At 34.2% G+C, this 16,706-nt stretch overlaps 1 protein-coding gene across 1 annotated transcript; it reads left to right on the forward strand.

The window, feature by feature from the left end:
* Nucleotides 1-936: 936 nt before the first annotated feature.
* On the forward strand, nt 937-14,328 carry LOC108319328 (transcription initiation factor TFIID subunit 12b). The gene is made up of 14 exons (XM_017550429.2): nt 937-1,268; nt 1,364-1,938; nt 2,698-2,778; nt 2,967-3,209; nt 4,067-4,220; nt 6,491-7,231; nt 8,680-8,895; nt 10,855-11,418; nt 11,493-11,567; nt 12,376-12,454; nt 13,166-13,230; nt 13,329-13,364; nt 13,464-13,700; nt 14,015-14,328. Exons 1-13 carry the CDS (start codon nt 1,056-1,058, stop codon nt 13,647-13,649), a joined length of 3,228 nt encoding a protein of 1,075 aa, XP_017405918.2. The 5' UTR covers nt 937-1,055; the 3' UTR covers nt 13,650-13,700; nt 14,015-14,328.
* The last annotated feature ends 2,378 nt before the right edge of the window (nt 14,329-16,706 follow it).

A 16,706-nucleotide genomic window follows, 5' to 3' on the forward strand; every position in this document is an offset into this window, starting at 1 on the left:
TCGTTATAAGGAGTAAAATTAATTTGGACCTCTTAGACTAAAACAGTAATAAAAGAAGAATAATGGTCTTTACTTATAAATAATTAAGGATACCGTTACTAAAAATGAAATAATTATATTAGGTAGTCATTTTGTAAAAAAGAAGCTATAATATAAGAGAAAACTGACGAAACATAAAAGAGAAGAGAAAAAAAAAACGTGAAAAGAACAGGCCGTGGAAAGTTTGGCCTAACAAAAGGGCATGTCACTTTTGTAAGCCTAACGTTTACACTTCACTTTATGCCTTCGTTTATGAATATTAGATTCCAAATCTCCTTTTATATTTAATAATTTTCTAATTATTTCACTTTACATGTACGTGTTGATACATATAAAATATTTTTAATTTTAATTTTAGTACCTTTGAATGTGAATTTTTTTCACCTAATTCCATTCTCTCCAAATTTGTATTCTCTTTGAAAAATCATAAAGTTACACACACTGTATCATAAGTCACACATGTTATAGTGACAATAGATATAAAAAACAGAGACTTTTTATATTTATTATGGTAATAATACGTATAAAAAAAAGCTTTTTATACTTATTTCAATAATAATAAATATGAAAAAAAGAATTTTTATACTTGATTAGATTAATATAAAAAATGATATTTTTTATATTTGTTATAAAAATAATCAGTAGAAAAATGAAAATTTTCATATTAATTTTAGGAATAATTGATATCAAAGGAAAACTTTTTATATCAACTGTATAACCGATATAAAAAATTTAATACTTTCTAAATTCTATATTTATAACGAATGTTAAATAGGAAATAAAATAAAAAATATAAATGAGCAAATTATCTTGGTAAGAAGTTAAATGGAGCATTAGTAAAAAAATATGGAAGTAAAAGGAGTGAGAGAGAGCTTTGAATTTGCAGTGTGTATCCTTCGGTAACTAACACGTGACGTAACAATGGCAGTGATCGAAAAGAAACCAAACAGCGCCGCAGAAAGTGAGATACGAGAAGAATGGAGTGAGAAGCAGATGTGTAAAGAAGAAGCGTAACCATGGCGCTTACTTTCAGAACGCTCTTCCTCATGCTACTCGCAATCCTCTCTCTTCTCCTTTTCGAGGACTGGGTGTCAACGCCTTCTTGCAACAACACCGACAACATCATCGACAACAACCTTAAAGTCATGATGGTCGCTGACCTCCTTCTCTCCGATTCCGGTTTCGTCAACCGCTTCTTCCGAGACTACTACATGTCCAAATTCTTTCGGGTACTAACGTTGAGGACTCAAGGTACCCACTTCTACAACCCCGTTTTCTCAATTTCAATTTTTTTTAATTTATCCACGCGTCACCGATTGCTCAGAAATCGTTCGAGGTGCTGCGGCCCGATTTGCTTCTGGTGTTGGGCGACGTTTCGGCGCGAGGCTCGGAGCTAACGAGGAGCAAGTGGGTGTCGGTGCTGCGGAGGTTTTACAGAGTGTTGGGCCCTTTTGTTGGGCTTCCGTTCCACGCTGTTCTCGGCGACAGAGACGTTGGAGAGTGTGGGGCCGTTGATGTTGATAGGGTTAGTTGGATTGCGAGCAAGTTTCCTGGGTTGGATTCCTCTGGCTGCGCCGCGTTTGAGATTGGGAACGTGAGTTTTGTCACGCTGAACTCGATGGCTCTGCTTTGCGGGGGGAGTGGTGGGTTGCGTTTTGAGGTGGAGAAGGTGATAGAAAGGGAGAGTGTGGAGGTTCACATGGGAACGGAGAGGGTGGTGAAGAGAGTCAATGGTTTTGGGGAGTTTGCAGATGCGGATGTTTTATCTGGGTCAGGGCCTGTCGTTTTGCTGCACCTGCCGTTGGATCAAACGAGGAATGAACAATTTGGTTCGGTTGGTGATTTTGAGAAGTATTGGACTTCTTCCATGGAGGGGTTAAATGTGGTGCCAGAAAGCAGGTTAGTGGTTGGTAGCTTTAGTCTTTCACATTCATCCTTGGTTTTGAATACGATCATATTATCATTAATATGTAATTTAGTTGCTCTATCTATGACTAATGTTGAAGATCCCCCATTGATATGACTAAATTATAGTATATAAGTTAAGCGGGAGCAAATCTCAAAGGACGAACCAGGCTTAAGTTCACTTTCTTAGATAGTATTAGAGTCTGGTGAAGTTTGTTTGACATATTATGCAGTTGCAAATAGGCCCTTCATTATTTCTACATTTAAGATGTTCAATCCTCGACGTCAGGGCTGTTGGAGATCCATGTTGCATCTTGATGATAAGATAAAGAAACTAAATTGTGTTTTAATAACACCACAGACAAACTCATTTGAACTAAGAGATGAGTGTGAAATATGAGACTAAATTGCATTTCAATGATATCATGCAATGAATCATATGAAATAGAAGATGAATGTGAAATATGAAAGCTGCTTTCAGGACTTTATTTTAGTTTATTTAAGCTTAGGGACTAACTTGGAATCACACCACACTTTCATGACCAAATAGACCATTCTGCCGAAGGATGTACATTTCTTATAGTCTTTTCTGAAAGTGTGTGACTGAGTATAATCGTAGTTCCTTGAATAAATTTTTTGGTATATTTATCTGTGTTTATAGTTTTATGCTGTTTAGTTTGTTAGGCAATTGTCAGTGTTCCTTCTTGCATTATTCATGTTGTTAAACTTTCTGTTCCTAATTATTTCTTTTAGAATTAGGGGTGGCCTGTACAAGTTGCTTCATACCCTGCCTCCGAATGCTTCTGAGTACATTTTACAAGCTTTGAAACCAAGGTAATCAAGTGCATATTTGATTGTGTTCATATGATAAGTACTTGATTGGATTCTCTCTTGCATGTTACGTGTGTTTCTGGAAAAATGTTATGGTTTCAGTCGTAAGTTATACTTCTTTCAGCCTTCAGGTACAAAAATATTGGTCCTATGATGGTTCTTTGACATGCCTATCTACCCGTTGTCTGCAGGATTATTTTCAGTGCTCACAGGTATACGTTTTCTGATCACGTTCATGGGGACAGAACTCGTGAGATTAGTGTTCCAGCAATGTCATGGAACGCAAGAGATGACCCTGGATTTGTGATTGCCTCTTTCCAAAAGGCAGGAAGAGCAGTGAGCATAAGCCATTGTTCTCTTGCTAGGGAATCTCAAATTGTTCTAGTCTACATTTCTGTAATGTTTTTGTTCTGTTTGATGTGTTTAAAAGGATAGCAGGGAAAATTACCCGAGAAGAAAAATGATAGAGTTTGGAAAGCTGAATTCCACCAATTTTGGAATCCAGGATTACTTCTGTTGTGATAAACCTGATTTGACCAAGAACATAGCTCACTGTACTCATGTTGTACTACAAATTAGGGTTCCTGAACATGCCCGTTCTATCATGTTTTTCTTCATTTTGTGACACTTGTATTCTAGTAATTTATATCAAATTAAATTAATTTTATTTTTCATTCAGATCAATTAACAACATTCTTTAGTTTCTTGGCCGATGTTTGTTTGTGTTTTTCTTTTTAATCAATGCAAATCCTCTGGAAAAGCTAAACAACGTTATCATTGTACTAAAAACAATATATATATATATTAAACCAAATATTTATCTAAAAGTAAATAAATAAATTATTTTTTATTTATTTAAGGATAAATTTTTTAATCTAAAGATATATCTTCATTATAGATTTTTAAAATTACATATAAAATAGGTGTTGATGTTTATAATTGATTTTTTTTAAGTGAAAAAATAGTGTCGGGAATAGGATGACAATGAGTCGAATTTGCGACTATGTTGATCTCTAGAAGAAAATTTTGACTCAACTACTTAATTTAAACTTATATTGTAAATAAAATATTCATGTAAAATGGGATCGGAATAGATTGTACTATAATCAGTACAATAAATAGATTATATATTACGATAATCAATTAAAATAGATATTAATTACGATAAATTTGTTTTAGCCAAATAAAAAAAAATATAATACTCGCTCACTTATTTAATTAAGGAAAATGATTCTTTGACAACAAATTTTTGCCAACTATTTGACAATGCCACGTGTTGCAAAATGATTAGTTTAATTTTTAAATGGAATCGGCTTGTTCAGGAGGGCGTTTTTGGAAAGAAACAATATTCAGAAACCCTTTTTGGCGGATTGAGTCTTATTTTTTCGAAGTTTAGCACATTTGCAAATTCGGTTTCCGTTCTCTGCCACTCTTTCGATTCTCCGGTGTGAATCTTCTTCTTTCAAAGTTTTGCACTTTTGCGAAGTCGGTCTCCGCTCTCTGCCACTGTATCGAATATCCTGTTTGAGTCTTTTTCTTTCAAAGTTGAGCACTTTTGCGAAGTCGCTCTTCGCTCTCCACTCTCTTGAGAATCTCCGCCAGTCTTTTATGACTTTCAAAAATTATTCAAAAACACCCGTATTGTGTTTTCGCATTGTCTGAGTTCTATCATTTTCCCCTATTTGGATGTTCGTCGGTGGCAAAGTTTTGGTATTTCGTACACACCAGCGAGGCATGAATTACTATGTTGCTACTTTACTATTGTAAGGTTTTTAATACTCAAGTGCTTTATGGAAATTTAAGGTTCTCATCATGAATGTATACATCAACCTTTTGCGGATTATTGTTGATAAATACCTACTTGAATAAACCAAGTTCTGTAATAGACTTCTGAACAAAAAAATCGACAATAAAGCAGTATTACTTTTGTGAATATTGGGGTGTCTAAACATGACTTTCCAGCCTCTACTCACACTTAAACACTAAAATCAAGTGAAAACCAATGGATTTATGCCAAAAAATTAAAAATTTTGACTATGGTCACCTAGGTTACCACAACTGACTCCTCCAGTACAAGTTTCTGTACAAATGCTGGATTTTGTTTGTGTAATCGTTTACCAAGCATCTGTAAACGATTACAAGTGTATTTTTTGGTGTAGAAGTTTCAAGACTTCATCTAAGTTGTTCATCTCACAAACATTGTTCCTTTCCTCAATCATGGGGTGCCCAAACATGACTTTCCAGATTTTACTCACACTTAAATACTAAAATCAAGTGAAACCATTGGATTTATGTCAAAAAATTAAAAATTTTGACCATGGTCACCTAGGTTACCACAACTGACTCCTCCAATACAAGTTTATGTACAAATCCTGGATTTTCGTGTAATCGTTTACCAATGAGTTGTAATCGATTACAACTGTGTTTTTTGGTGCAGAAGTTCTAGGACTTAACCTAACTTCATCATGTCACAAACATTGTTTCATTCCTCCATCAAATACATCAATATTAATCAAAGTGGTCACTTTATTCATTAACAATTCAAACAAAACCTCATTTCACAATGACAATAACAAAGAAAAATCAATTAACATTAATAATATGTACAATTTTGTATTACTTTCTCTTAACATTGAACAAAATATATTCTAAATTACAAACATTTGTTTATCTATGTACAATTTTGTATTACTTTGTCTTAAGAAATCTATACAAATATCACTCATATTTTATTCTAAGAAATCAAGTGTAAGGAGTCCTAAGCACTCTACTCTTGTAACGCCTTCGTGACCCCATCCTCACATAAGTCTTCATTGGAGGTGGATTGGTGGACATGCCTCCCGGGGAAAAAAAATCTAGTGTTCATGGACGGTTCTTCACATAAAACACTTTGTCCATCATCTTTGCAATTAGTGATCGGTGCTTCTCTGTCAAATGATCGTTCAAAGTAGAAATATACTTTGTTAAAAAGGAGTGACTAACCCTCAACAACAAACAAAATAACCAAAACATAAAAGCCCTAAAACAAAAATAACAAAAAATTTAACAGGGAAAACCCAAAATCCAAACCGAAAACGCAATGTACAAAATGAAGGAAGAATGCATTTACCTTGCTCGTTGAAGGACCATCGTTACCAGAACTTGCCATTTTGCACAATACACTCAACAAATAGGACGACATTAACCAAAAGGAAGAAATGTAACGAAAACGTAGAAGGAGAACGAGAAGGAAAAGCGACAACCACAAGGAAGAGGGAGATCGAAAAGCAAAAGGGAGAGCTAGAACGAAGATGGTGAACGAGAAGGAAGAAAGAGAACAGTGATTTCTAATGAAATAGGATAAGGGGTATATTTAGAATCCCAAATTTTCTGAAGTTCTCATTAATTTCGATGTCACAATTTCAAAAATAAAAGAAAAAGAATTGGACCAATGCAGCAATGACACCTGACGTTGTTAAAAATGTGTTAAAATTTTGTTGTTAGAATATCATGATCGTTTCTTAAAACAAAAAATAAAATAGATACAGCCCAATGAATTCATGACACGTGATGTTGGCTGTGTGCAAATTTCGTTGTTAGAATAACGCGGTCCATCGTGTTAATATTTTGTTAAAACTTTTATTCCAGTTGGCATGGAAGTTTGTCATATAGATTGAGGATTAGCCATTAAGAAAGATATTGAAGAATTGTTTCAATATTCGATAATGGATAAAAGGGTTTTTTCGATTTTGAAGAAAGGAAGAGATTGTTTTGTTTGTGTTGTTCGAAAGCAAGGTTCTTGACGCAGATCGATTCTCCAGCCTTCCGCCTTCCTTCAATTCAACTCAGCTCTCTGCGCCTTCCCCTGCACGCCCATGGCCGCATCATAGCACCGATTGATCAATCGATCACATCAAAATCAATGGCGGAAAGCGCATCACCGTCGTCCAAACCCTCACCAATGGACCCTCAGAACCCCGCACCATCCTCCAACCCTACAATCCCTTCCCCTTCCCACAACAACATGCCTTCACCTTCGCTCCCTCCGCTTCCCCAAGACCAGCAACAGCAACAGCAACAGCAGCAGCAGCAGCAGCAGCAGCAAAATCTTCATCAACAGTTGAGTCCGCCTCAACAACAACAGCCTCTCGTGTCGTCGCAAGCCATGAACACCATCAACGGCATCAACCCTATCTCCAATTTCCAACTCCAGCAGACGCTGCAGCGATCGCCTTCCATCTCGCGCCTCAATCAAATCCAGCCTCAGCAGCAGGCGCAGCAGCAGCAGCAGTTCGGCGTCATGCGCCAGCAGGCCGGATTGTACGGCGGACAGATGAGCTTTGCTGCCGCTGGTGGCGGAGCGGGCCAGCAGCAGCAGTTGGGCGGCTCCAATTTGTCGCGGTCCGCGCTGATAGGGCAGAGCGGACACTTCCCCATGTTGTCTGGTGCTGGCTCGCAGTTTAACTTGCTCTCCTCGGTATGATTCAACTTCGTTTTCCTCTGCTAATTGTTTTTGCATTTCGTCTTTCGTGTTTGATACTGAATGGAGTAAAATTGGTAAATCGTACTGTAGTTATTTGGGTATAGATTTCTTTTCCTAAAAACTCCAGTAAGCCTGTTTAATGAAAAAAAAAATTGAAAATTTTCCATAAGCCTGTTTACTGTAGCTTTTTCCCCCTGTGAAGGTTTATGGGAATGTTGATCCAAAGAGGGCCATAGTCATGTCACTGATATAATTTCGCAACTTGTGCATAAGGATGAGTTGTTACTTTATAGAAGTTGTATCTGTTTATTATTTCATGAACTGGAGAGGATTGGAATCCATCGGAGCAACTGAGTTGCCTTACGGTTTACCTTTTCAACCATGCTGAAGTCTAGTTCCATGGTTTGTTATTAGGTATTTGTGATAGGTTTTGTATAAATTCTTTCCCGATAGTGTGGCTGTGTTTTAATAACACCAAGTTTTCCTGTCTGGTAATACCGAGCAGTGTTATTGCTGGATGACTTCACAAACCATGTTGGTTATAAATGTGATTTGCGGTTGGTGTTTTTTTAATGGATGGTTATTTTACAATCTTTATTTGGATTGCCTGATTCTATACAATTAGGCTATCCAGGAATTTGTATGTCTTCCGATGAATCACATAATCTTTGAATCTTGTGATACATGGATGAATGAGACAATCACTACAATTTTATATACTCATACCATTCACACAATCCGTGGTTCTTTATTTTTACTTTTCTTTTACCATTTTCCACTGGAAGCACTGAGGAGTAGGGTATATTGGGTGATTTTTAGGCTTTTGAAAAGGGGTAAAGGGAAACCAAGTTTAACATTAGAGGAAATTGTTAAAAGAGATTTCATGTGAATAGTATCCTTGAGAATTTGGTCTGTATGTGAGCCCAATTATATTAAACAACTCATGTAGCCAACTTCATCTACTGTGATACGATTTTTGTCTTACTTTTCTTTTACCATTTTTCATAGAAGAAAATGAAAAGTCCAATAAGACAACCTTCAAAATAAAAAGTTTTTAAAGGTACATTACAAAACTTACCCAACTTATTTGTTCCAATGCTCTATTTTCATTCCTCTGAAGTAGTAGCAGTTTCAAACTCTCACATAGTCTCTATTGTATTCAGTTCTTCTATTTAGTTGTTCCGTTATGCTTTTATGAGACTCTTAATAATTTGTTTGATATTGATACTGGTGATTTTTGTTTTGTGACTCATAATTTTTTATAAAATTGTTACGTTTAGAGCTATTTTGCTTTGAACTATAAATCATAAAGAATTAGCTTAACAATTCATGATATGAATTTGTTTGACAACCTTTAATTTGGCTACTGCATTGATATTGAAGTGTGATGCCTTCTGTGTCAAAAAAGCTATTTTTCTTAAATAATTTTCAATTTGGTATAGCCAAGGCAAAAAGGTGGGCTAGTTCAGCAGTCTCAGTTCTCAGGTAATTCTGCTGGACAGTCTCTGCAAGGAATGCAAGCAATGGGTATGATTGGAACACCAAATCTCACCTCTCAACTGCGAGCTAATGGAGCCCTTGCTTATGCACAGCAGCTGCGAATGGGTCCGGGTCAAATCAGGCAGCAGATGTCTCAGCAAAGTTCACTAACTGGACAGGTATATTCTATGCTTTATGTTTATAGATACAATTTCAGTGAACTAGGAAATAATAATGCTTACCAATGTTCTTGTTTCGTCGTATGACCAGTTTGCCAGTAATACACTCTTATATCGATTATATTTTAAATGTACATGTTGTCAAGGTTTGCTGTGTTTTTGATATTTTAAGATGTACATATTTTTAAAGTTCATGCTTTCGGACTTCCAAATATCTTCTCACTTTTAACATCAATGATATACCCCAATTTGATTTTGTAGTTATGGACTGTTCTTGCACGCATTGTGTTTTGGTTTTATGCAGACCATTGTTTTAAGAGGTGGTATCTGAGTAGAATGTTTATCCTAGTGTCACTACCTCGGTTGTTCATTTCATCTCATAAGTTGGGGTTGGCTGGAGCTCCAGAGGCTAGAAATTCTTATTAGTTGTCATAGACTGTTAATTTGGTCTTCTATGGCAGGATTTGCAATTTGTTTTCATTGTCACCGGAACACATGCCATAAAAGTTTCTGATACTTGCTATTTTATCAAAATGACCCATAAGACTGAAATTATATTCCACCAATTGTTCTGCCACCTTCCATTTTATCTAGATCTTGTCCAGTTGTTTGAACTTTCTTTTACAAATAACCACTTTTATTTGAAGAAAAATTACTTATAATTTTTTCTAGTATTTTGTCTAAGCCTTATAAGAAAAAAAAAATGTATATATATATATATATATATATATATATATATATATATATATATATTATTGTGTTTAGAATCTGTTTTGAGTAGCTTCTGGAAAAAACTGTCATTATACACAACTTTCAGAATAATAAGTACCTTTTATAATCATAACTGAACAAGAAATATATTATTTTATAAAATTTCTAAAAAAATAAATTACTTATTTTATATTTCCTTAAAGTCACTTTTTCTTTCAAGTTTAAACTAACATGTTTTTGGCTCTACTAATCCATACTTTCTTTTATTAATTGAATGTCCTTTTAATTCTCATCATACTCTATTCTAATATCTTCAAAATGTTTTATGCTCACTCTCTGATTCATTTCAAATAGTTATCCTGTCTTATTCATTGAATTGCTTCAAACTAGCCCTAACCCCATTGGCGGTCTCGTTTGTCCCACATAGTAGCGTCCATTGTTTATACCCACTCAATGGGTGGATTATTACCATACATGATTAGGAATGTTGACAAAGTTGATTTGGAATTTTGAAATAGTTCACTGAATCTCATGGAACGAGCTAGGGCTCTGTTGTTAAAATTGATATTTTACTCATAAGTTGCACAATTCTATAATTAGAAGAAGGGCTCCGTTGCTGACTTGAAGATAAGATCAATTATAGTAGAATCACAATCTTATAAAAGTGTACAAACCCTAAACATTTTCTTTCTTCATTTGAAAAGCACTAATAGTCTGCTGTGCAACCCTATCTCCTCACCCATTTGTGACACATTTACTGTTTTGAACTGCCATCCCCAATCTGTCACCCTGGACCACAGTCCCATTTTCTTGTGACTTTGTTTCAAACTTGGTTTTGTGAACTAAATTATTGCAAACTGTGATTGTGCCGCCACTGCCACCACCACCCCCACCACCCAGGTTTCTCTGATGTTTTTGCTTATAAGGTTTATCTGATGTATTTTTGCCTTTGATTTTTCTCCTTTGATTTGTGAATGGGACTTTTTTTGTTCATAAATACAAGATTTTGAATGGGCCAAATTTTTGGTTACAAATGGGCTTAATGTATAATATATAATTATAAATTTTCAGAGAATGGCTTTTGAGATGATTATAATATATAATTATTTTCTGTTGGAATGGACTTATGTGTTTATCTTCGTGCTCAAGATGTCAAGAATTACTTCAATTGACTTTTATAAATATGTATAGAACTTTTCAAAATGGAATTGAGATGAATTAGAGCATTGATAATGCTGTTGACTGCAGGTTCAAGGTTTACCAAGGTCATCATCCCTTGCTTTTATGAACTCTCAGTTGTCTGGGTTGTCTCAGAATGGGCAACCAGGGATGGTTCATAACTCCTTAACACAGCAACAGTGGCTTAAGCAAATGCCAGCAATGTCTGGCCCTGCCTCACCATTGCGTCTTCAACAGCAGCAGAGGCAGCCGTTGGCTTCTTCTACTCAATTGCAACAAAACTCTATGAGCCTGAACCAGCAACAATTGTCCCAGCTGATTCAGCAACAGAAATCGATGGGGCAGTCTCAGCTGCATCAGCAGCAGCAGCAGCACCAGCCTCAACAACAGCTGCAACAACAGCTCTTACATCAGCAGCCACAACAACAGTCTCAGCCACAGGCTTCTGTCCATCAACAGCAACAGTCTCCAAGGATGCCAGGAACTGCAGGCCAAAAGTCATTCAGTCTAACAGGATCACAGCCAGACGCTACTGCATCTGGTGCAACTACACCAGGTGGTAGTTCTAGCCAAGGAACAGAAGCAACAAACCAAGTTCTTGGGAAGAGAAAGATACAGGATTTAGTTGCACAGGTTCTCCTTGAACTTTTGTCCTTTTCATAATTTTTTTTATTGGTTATGTTTTGAATCATAACTTTATTGTACAGGTGGATCCACAAGGTACACTGGACCCCGAAGTTATAGATCTTCTTTTAGAGCTTGCTGATGACTTCATTGACTCTGTAAGGATGCTAAGATGTTTTATCTTTTTTTTTTTCAACTTCATGATGAATGCGTATATAGTGCATGCGAAACAGTTCATGGTTACCCAGCAGCAGGCCCTGACTTTAGATATCCAGGGCAAACACCATGTGAAATAAACTTGCCTGCCATACAGGAATTTATTATTGGTGAAGTTGTTGAGTGGATTGATTTTATTGTTAGAACAAACTAGATACACTCAAGAACAGAGAAGAATAGGGAAAGAGAACAGGGGATATGGACACTGAATCTGAAATTTTATATTTCAAACACATGATGTATCAGAAAGAATACATCATTACTATTTATAGAAATATTATAAGCAGTTTGTTGACAGCCACTACCTAACTAACATACAACACTAACTGAATTATATACAACATATATTATAATTGGACTTATAAAGCTTGCATGTTGATTACAATTTGAAAGATTAATAATGTCTTAACTCTGGATTCTTGATATTATTAATGTTGTGTGTTAAATGTATTCCCACATCACTTTTCAACATTAACTTTTAGGTTGAGTGATTTTTTGACACAATAATCTATTGACAATTTTCCAGCTTTATTGTTAATTTGCTAAAATTTTACTGCTGTGCATAGTGTAATACTCAGTACTCGCGAATGTCATGGTCATGCAAGATTGTCTCCCGAGGAAATAAATATTTTGAAACTGGATTGTATTCTATTTCTTTGCTTTGATGTGAAAATGTACTGTTGATAATTTTGTGTTTGGCCAAGATTGTTATGTTTTTCAGAAATGTACTTATCATTTTCTTGCACGCAGACAACTACACACGGTTGCATTTTGGCAAAACATAGAAAATCATCAACTTTGGAGTCCAAGGATTTATTGCTACACCTAGGTATGTTGTTTGTGTACCTTATTTTCAGCTCACCTGTTCAAAAAAAGAAGAAACTGTTGTGTGTTTCAAAGTGATTTAGTTTAAAATTTTGTTAAACACATTTGACCACTGAAGTATTATTGGCTACTTTATTAGCTTCATGCAGCTTTTGTCTAAGTGATTAAATATGCTCTCTTAATATGAATATTGTTTACTCATGCAAAGAGATAGGAGAGTTACTTACTGTATGTTGAAAACCCACCTTAATTGCATTTACCCCCAACCTGCTTTTGTTATGGCCTCTTTAGGGGCTACTTTAATAATTGCAGCCGCAAAGGATAGTAACTTCTCATATCGACTATGAAATAGAACTTGTAAAGCGTGTGCAAGGGTTGACTTAGGCCTTGAGTCTAAGTTCTACTGCTGTCTCTTTCTAGTGCATTTTTTTTCTGATATATGTATTTGAACTTTGAATCCTATTCTTTGGGTTACTGACGGGCTAGATAAGTTGTATGTTGTGTTGACTTTTACCAAGCCCTGTGTTAGAATTTTACTTTCAATATAGTCCTGTCGACTTATTTGAGGCTTCTATGATCTATAAAAGACCGTGATATTCCTGATATCTTGAATGTGGTTTACATTGAATGCTTGGATTGATAGCACATTATGATCATGGTTTGCAAGAATTGGCATCAAAGCTTTGCTGATTTATCTATTTGCCGTGTTATGCAGAGAAAAATTGGGATTTAACAATTCCAGGATATTCAAGTGAAGAGAAGAAGTATCAAAGCAAACCTGTATGGAATAAAGCGTTTTTTTCTCTTCCTCCTTTTCCCCTTTCCCAAAAATAAGAAATCAATCTCATCATCTTACATTCTATTTTTCAAACTTGCAGCAATTAAATGACCTTCACAAGAGGCGCCTGGATATGGTACGTTTGGAGGATTCTTGCATATGGTTGATCTGTATTTCTTCCGTTGGACAATATATAATTGGTGTTTTTTTCTAACTTTTCTTTTTCAATGATCAGATTCGCACAATGATGGAATCTTCGGCCTCTGAGTCAAATATTAATAGTTCTAAAGAGTTGAGTAGACAGGGCATTTCAAATCCTACCCCTATGGGAGCTCACCATCTAGTAAGACCCATGAGTTCAGAGCAGTTGGTTTCTCAGGCAGCTGGTTCTCAAATGCTACAGCAGATGACAAGGTTTTAATGAACTTTTGATTTTGGACTTCGTGCTGCTAGGTTTGACTGCCTGTGCCTGGTAAGTTCGTATTTTTTTTTGTTTGTTTGTTTAACGCGTTCCTTTTGTTTTGAAGTCGTGGTCTGTTTATTTTGCTTACCCGGACAAGTCAATCTGGTTCCAAAATATATAATCATTACGATCAGAAATCTTTTCTTGTTTTTTCAGTAAGCACTTATCTACCGATATTCGACTATGTAGTAATGCTGTAGATAATAAAAATTGTAAATGTCCTTATTTTTCTTTAATTTGTCTCTTTGCTACTTTAAACTACCACTATTTGAGCGGATAGTAAGTTTTCTAATTGTGTTATGCATTATTTTGGTATCTGGCAGGTCTGGGAAGAGATTGCTTTCTGAAACTGATTAGTATACAAGGGAACTGTAATTACTTAGTATTTAGACATGAAAAATAGTTGTTAAAGGATCCCAGTAACTCTTGATATTGCCCCAACCCTCAATAGTAGTCCTTTTGTTTTACTGTTTGATCTTAATTATGGTTTTCTAATGTCCATTGGTGCCTGTTTCCGAGTTCATTTTGTAGTTTAAATACTAGGATACATGTTGTTTATGATTAAGTAGGCAAAACTGGTGTAAAGCTTTTCAATTTTGGATCGAGTGTAAAGCAAACCATGGGCTTTGAATTTTAATGTAGTCAAATATAAAACGGAAACGAAACGCTAGTATATGTGCTAATTATAGCATTTGCTTTGGGCTCTGGGTTTCTGATTTTGTTGTCTGTTAAAGAATACTTTTCATTCCTGTTCATTTTTATTTCTCTTGGTACTTTTATTCAATTTTTCCATAACACTTGAATTAACGAGATTATAAGGTAGACATTATGTGTCATTTCACCAAAATTATTAAATTAGCAAATGATGATGTCAAACGTGATTTCTATAAATTAAAATAAAATAACATGGATTCAAAATAAATTAAAAAATGTACATGTGCAAAAACATTAAATAAAAACGACATTTTTATAGAGAATACAAATAAAAGATAACATTTCTAGGTACTTAAAACAAGAAAGGAAAATAATTTGAACTTGGTTTCTGGTAAAGTAATTTATTTTGACTTCGTGGAAGTCTTTTAACTCAAATTTAAGTAGTAATTTTAGCTCATTTATATGATAAAGTAATTTTAGTTTGACTTCAAATAATTTTTAACTCAATTTTAAGCAGTAATTTTAGTTCATATTTGTTTGACTTAACTAAAGAATCTATTGGCTTTAAATGAAACATATTTTACTTTGTTCTTGGTCAAAGTTTTTTTTTTAATTATTGTCAGCTTAACCATTATTAGTTATTTTTTTAGTCAATTTCGATTAAGTATATGTTTTAGTTGGTTTAGATTTAGGCATCTTTATCTTCACCTTTAAGATAATTTTTGTTTGGTCGTATTTAAAACACTATAATAATCTTATTAAATATATTTTCGACTCGACGAAGGATCTTCGTCTTGGCTTTTATTACGACATTTTTTTTATTATTTCATTTTAGTTAATCTTTGGTATAATTTAGAACATCTTAAGATTAATTTTGACATTTTAATCGAACTTAATTAAAACTTTTTTTCAATTGACCTCAATTTAATTTTTTATTGTTAGCCTTAATTAACACATTTTTTTACGACATTTGTCATATTCTTACTATTAACTAACACTAGTCTAATCATATTTTCTATTGACTTAAGTAAAATATACTTTTAACTATTAGAATACTTTTAATTAGAGTTCAATTAACTTATCTTAAATTTAGTATTGACTTATTATCTTAAACACCACCGTAATTTTTAAATGACTTCAAGAAAAATACTAAAAGGAGTAGGTCAAATTTTTAATATCTTAAAGACCCATGGATCTTTCTAAACCCGTAAGGGCTTTATTGGTTCATGTGGGCAAGAGTTTATTTATATTAGACATTTTTTACAACTCTAAATTATGGTAGATTGTTTCACTTTGTAACTTCAATCATTTCATTATGTATTTCCAATTTCAAAATATAGTCTTAGAGGTTACATTTTTTTTCATCAAATTTTAAAATTCAGTGAAGGATTTTTTCTTTATTGAATTTCAAAATCCGATGAAAGATGTTGTCTTTATTGGATTTCGAAATCCGATGAAGGTTTTCCAAGATCTCAATGAATTTCAAAATTTGACGAAAAAAATGAAAAATTCTTCATCAGATTTTGAAATTCAATGAAAAAAAAAATTATTCATCGAATTTTGAAATTGGATGAAGCCTTGAAAATCCTTTAACAAATTTCGAAATCTGAAGAAAAAAAAATCTTTATTGGATTAAGAAAAAAATGGGATATAGGATTTTTTGAATTGTAGAGAAGAATTTTGAAATTTTAAAAATAATTGGTAGTACAAAATAAAATAATTGGAGATGCAAGGTAAATTAGTCGTTATGACATTATATGTGATAACATTACTTTTAGAGTTTATCTAGATTGACTATATTATATGTCTTTACTTGATATAAGGATGGAGATTATATGAATGGATGGATAATAACCTAAGTTGATCCATATACAATAAGATAATAAAAGGGATAAGTGTCAAAAAGAAAGCACCACTCTTTTATATGCAAATGTGAAATGTGAAAAAGTTGATATGAATAAGATCCATATACTAAAGCCAATATACAAATTCAATTGTTAAAAAATTATGGTGGAAAGAATAATTTGATTGTTTAGTTATTTCTCACATATCTTTAAAAGAGGGTGTGTTTGGTCCTTAGTTTAAAGTACCCATTAATGAGGTTTCTACATATGGAAGAGTTGATTGTGTCACAGGTCACAACCTCCAAAAGGTTTCTCCATATTGCATACATGAAATTCATGGTTGGTAATGGTCCATCAGTTGTTGAATGGTCCCCTTTGAAGTACACCACCATTGCTCTCTCCCTTCAATATTAATCATTCATTCTTTTCCTCCTAACTCTATTTCTTAGACAATTTAAAATTAATGCAAACTCCATGATCAAATACTTAATTAATATTGTATCACTCTCATTTTTAT

This window comes from Vigna angularis, chromosome 9 (genome assembly GCF_016808095.1).
Source record: "Vigna angularis cultivar LongXiaoDou No.4 chromosome 9, ASM1680809v1, whole genome shotgun sequence".
Lineage (NCBI taxonomy): Eukaryota > Viridiplantae > Streptophyta > Magnoliopsida > Fabales > Fabaceae > Vigna > Vigna angularis.

Excerpts from the sequence above, each read along its gene's own strand:
- LOC108319328 (XM_017550429.2), top strand. The coding sequence starts at position 1,056 with ATGGCGCTTACTTTCAGAACGCTCTTCCTCATGCTACTCGCAATCCTC. Across the intron at positions 4,221-6,490 it reads GCCACTCTTTCGATTCTCCG|GGTTTTTTCGATTTTGAAGA; the intron begins GTGTGAATCTTC and ends AATGGATAAAAG. Across the intron at positions 11,419-11,492 it reads TACAGGATTTAGTTGCACAG|GTGGATCCACAAGGTACACT; the intron begins GTTCTCCTTGAA and ends TTTATTGTACAG.